The sequence below is a fragment of the Cyprinus carpio genome, chromosome A22 (genome assembly GCF_018340385.1).
Source record: "Cyprinus carpio isolate SPL01 chromosome A22, ASM1834038v1, whole genome shotgun sequence".
Classification (NCBI taxonomy): Eukaryota; Metazoa; Chordata; class Actinopteri; order Cypriniformes; family Cyprinidae; genus Cyprinus; species Cyprinus carpio.
The window spans coordinates 2844683-2849339 of record NC_056593.1 but is presented as its reverse complement, the minus strand read 5'-3'; the positions used below and the strand labels follow the sequence as shown (position 1 = coordinate 2849339).

General features: G+C 38.9%; 1 protein-coding gene across 1 annotated transcript; it reads left to right on the top strand.

Annotated features, from left to right (window-relative positions):
* Positions 1-341: 341 nt before the first annotated feature.
* On the top strand, positions 342-3195 carry LOC109068013 (sphingosine 1-phosphate receptor 4-like). The gene is made up of 2 exons (XM_019084883.2): positions 342-405; positions 1413-3195. The coding sequence occupies exon 2, from the start codon at positions 1514-1516 to the stop codon at positions 2684-2686; it is 1173 nt and encodes a 390-aa protein (XP_018940428.2). The 5' UTR covers positions 342-405; positions 1413-1513; the 3' UTR covers positions 2687-3195.
* The last annotated feature ends 1462 nt before the right edge of the window (positions 3196-4657 follow it).

The following is a 4657-nucleotide window of genomic DNA, read 5'->3' as shown; positions in this document are numbered from 1 at the left end:
CTTGTTTGTATTTTATGATTTTGTTTTTATTTTATTTGTTCTATTTTATTTATTTTTATTACATTTCACTGCATGTTTTTGCAAAAAGCATTCACACAGGCGACAGATCTTCCCCAATATGTACTATATTTGGTACCAAATTTTAATGCATGCAATGCAACATGATTTTTTTTTACGGCAATCCAAGATTTGTACACTTTCTGGGAAGATGTCACAAATGTGCATTTTAGAAAGTGTAGAAACTGAGACTTTTTGCTTTCTCCATTGGGTGTGTCGAATATCTGCAAGAAGGCTTCCTTCCTTGTTACTGCAGGGTATATAATCGTTCAGAGAGCCAGTGCTCCAGCTTTCTGCATCAGAGCATGGCTCAATACCAGTTACACCAGCATCACTAATCACTAAGAGGTAAGTTAAGATGCACCAGCAAAAAATGCCATTTGTTATTATCTAAAAAAAAATATATATAAAAAAAAATGTATATATATATATATATATATATATATATATATATATATATATATATATATATATATATATATGGGTTTATTCAGAACTATTTTGAGTAATTTAAACAAAAATGTTTTGCATTTATATTAGGTAGCTTAAAAATATATGTATATTATAATTTTTGCATTTAAATTCAACATTTAATTAATTATTTAATTTATTTATTGATTGATTTATTACAGATACACTTTTGTCACATGTTGGCTCTTTAAACATGCCACTCTCAAATACCCTCTTAACCACAAGTGCAGTAGTGAAACTAGAGATATTTAAATGTACACATGCGGAGAGTAAATTAGGTCAAGCTCATGATGCATTTACTTCTAAGATAACATTTTTAAAATGTAAAAAAAAAAAAAAAAAAAAAAAAAAAAAAAAAAAAAAAATTGGTTTAATTTTAAAATTTCTTTCAAATTCTTTACTATTTTTGTCTTTATTCTCTATTTTGTGGGCGGTGGTGTAATGTAGTGGTTAAAAATCTGGTAACCGAAACAGACACTGCAAATAGCAACTCCTGAAATCACATCTTTGTGCACTTAAGCAAGAAACTTTCGGCAGCCAGCGGGACGGTCCCCGTAATGTCAAATCAATTTTAAAGCAAGACAGATTTGTACAACCACGTGCTAGCAGGGTGGCTTGGTAAAAATTAACATTTGGCAAACACTCTTCACACTAATCAGATTTACTGAACTTTAAATGCATTAATGGTTCCATGAAGAAGGTTTTTTTTGGAATTTTCAAATGTTCTTCACACTAATCAGATTTACTGAACCTTTTTTGGGGCAACCCAAAATGGTTCTTCTATGGCATTGTTTGAAACTTTATTTTTAAGCAAGTAAGGGAATTTTAAACTTCAGATTTAGTTCATGAAACCAATAAAAATAAAATCAACTGTTTTCCATCAGGTCATCCTGAGAGGGCACAGTCTGATTGCCTGGAGTCCGATTGCATTGAAGACCGAATCGACCCCAGTGAGATTCAACTCCACGTTCCTGCTGCTCACGTCATGGAGGTCCTGCGTTCTTACAGCTCCGCCTCTTCTTGTCCCGACGTCTACAACTGGACCAGCAGCGGCAGTCTCATCCTGGAGCATTACAACTTCACCGGACGCCTCCAGCATCGGAAGCCCTCGAAGAGAAGCGTGAGCGCTGTCACCGTCCTGTTCCTGTGCTTCAGCGTCTTCATCATCCTGGAGAACCTCATGGTGCTGTTTGCCGTGCTTTTCCGGGTCCGTCTGCGCCATCGTTGGATATTCATCTGCATCGCAAACATCGCACTGAGCGACTTGCTGACGGGATCCGCCTACGTGGTCAACATCTGCATGTCCGGCAACCGCACCTTCAAGTTAAGCCCAGTTCTGTGGATATTCCGCGAAGGACTTTTATTTGTAGCCTTAGCGGCGTCTATATTCAGCCTGCTCTTGATCGCCGTGGAGCGCTACACCACCATGATGAAGCCCATCCACCATAAAACCGCCACAAAGACTTACCGAATCTACATAATGGTGGGGCTCTGCTGGGTAACGGCGCTCGTAATCGGATTCCTTCCGCTGATGGGCTGGAACTGCATTTGCGATCTGAAAAGTTGCTCCACACTTCTGCCGCTCTACTCCAAGAGCTACATCTTGTTCGCCCTGATCATCTTCTTCATAATCCTACTCACAATCGGCGCTCTCTATTTCGCCATCTACTGCCATGTCCGCAGTAGCACCAAGACCATATCCTTACGCAGCAGCAAGCGTTCGCTGCGCCTCCTGAAGGCCGTCATCTCCATCGTTGGAGTCTTCATGGTGTGTTGGGGTCCTTTGTTCATCCTCTTGTTGGTGGACTTCTTCTGCTACTCTCGTAACTGCAGCACACTCTTCAATCCTGAATGGGTCATCGCCATGGCTGTGCTCAACTCGGCTATGAACCCGCTCATTTACTCATTCGGCAGCCTGGAGCTGCGCAAAGCCATCGCGACGCTCCTGTGCTGCTGCTGTCTGAAGGTGGGACTGTGCGACCCCAAGACCTTCATGTCAAAGGAGACTTCCAGCACCTCCGGGGGTGGGCAAAGTAGCCTGCGCAACAGCTTCAACAAGGTGCGAAACCTGAGCACCAGCCCGCAGCCTGAACCGAAGAACGGCAAGAAAACACGCCTCAGCTCCACCACTTCTTGTTTATCTGCATCGAGCGGTTAAGCCGCAGTGGGCAGGTGTGTTTCTCCTTCGCCACAGGAACTGCACCTCCTCAAACACATCACGGTTGTGGCTTCAGTTCTGTTTCTCTCTTTGAGGGTCAAAAGTCTGCAGGTGTGAGTTTCCATGCTCATGGACAAATGCAGAAAGGACTGTAAAAGTAAGCAGCTTTGCAACAAAAACATAGAAAAGGTAAAAAATATATATATATATATATAGTAACTTGAATGCAATTTTGTACAACATTTGAGCCGAATGCAATGGAAAGCAACCAGAACTGTAAAATACTCAAATATAAACTGCCTTTTATTGTTGTTCGAAAGATTGTCTACGCGAATGTACAAGTAATATGAATGTTATAATTTAAAAATGAAAAAGTATATATTTTTATATTCTACGTAAAAGGGATTCTTTAGATTGTATACATGCACTTTTGAAACTGTTAATATTTTAGAGTACATATTGTCAAATTGTTTTAAAGGAAATAAAATAAAGCATTGATTCATATTGATAATGTGAGGTTTCTTGAAGGTTCTCAAGTCAATAACATTCATTGAACACATGAGGGAGACAGTATACAGACTTCTTCAAGGCGACATGCTTCAGTACGTCAAAGAGCATCAGGTCTTTTCATTTCAAACACATCAAATTCTAATGACTTATGCATACAATATTACACAATATACACAAAATAGTAATATTCTCTTTCCAAAAGATTCTAAGTTTCAAGTTAAGCTTTATATGACACAACTGTGAAATAATCCTTTTTTTTAGATTTATGTAAAATCCACTCAGAGTTCAAGAATCCACCAAAAACACTAAAGTGTGCATGGGAAACCAGTGCCCTCCAAAAATAACATGACAACCCGTCTCAAAAGCACCTGGATGATCCAGACAGCTGTTGGAAGAATGCACAATGAATGGAAGAAATGAAAATGAAAATGTCCACATAAAAGTAACGCTGCCTAAAGAACTGTTAGCATTTGCATATTACATTTACATTTATGCATTTAGCAGATGCTTTTATCTAAAGCGACTTACAGTGCATTCAGGCTATACTTTTTTAATCAGTATGTGATATTAGCTGTAGTTTTTACATAGATACTTGTGGGAAATATATAAAAACACTCACTTGACATGCCCCTGATTAACACACACCTGCCGTCCGTTTGTGATCCTCAATGATGCAAACCACGAAATATTCTCTTTAGGCAAAGTCATGTATTAAAACCACAACGGCCTGTTCACACCAACGACAATAACTGTAATTATAACATTTTAATAAGCACTTCTAATTTTATGACAATAGGGAAGTCATTTCATTTATATATTCCTAGATTCTCTTTTGAGTACTCAAACAATCCAAGAAGACATTTAAAACAGAAAGAAAAGAGAGTGGATGAACGTTAGAAAATCTGGACAAAATCATCAGTGTGGATACATACATCTTCCTCAGAAGAGACACAAACAGCAACTCACGTCAGCGTTTGACTTATATCCTATTTATGTCCATAAGTTATTTGTGAAATTTGGTGTAACTCATTAATCTGTGGTTTGACTTCTTCATATTTAAGGAGAGAACTAGTCAGTTGCTGCGGATGTTGATATAGTTATAATTTGTGGTGTGAACTTGCCTTATGAGAGAGAACCGTCACGCACCGCAAACACGTTCCTGAGATGATTACACTTTAGTTTTACGACTGCATGACATCTTGAAGGAAATATGGATTTATGTTCTTCTCTTTATAGAGGGCAGGAAGGGTTAACTGCGGTTGCGTGCAGACAGAGCGTCGCCTCCAGGTGCTCTGCAGACAGATAATGGTGAAGTTCTCAGAGGGTCCTCGGATGAATGCAGTTCATTGGTTGCTGCACATTTGTAGCTGGTTAGCTTGATAGCAATTCAAACCATTTCAGGAGTCCATGCAAATGAGTTCAACATTTCAGTTAATTGACAACTCAGAGCAGAAATAAAGA

What these genes read in the sequence shown, in the direction of transcription:
- LOC109068013 (XM_019084883.2), top strand. Translation starts at nt 1,514, where the DNA reads ATGGAGGTCCTGCGTTCTTACAGCTCCGCCTCTTCTTGTCCCGACGTC.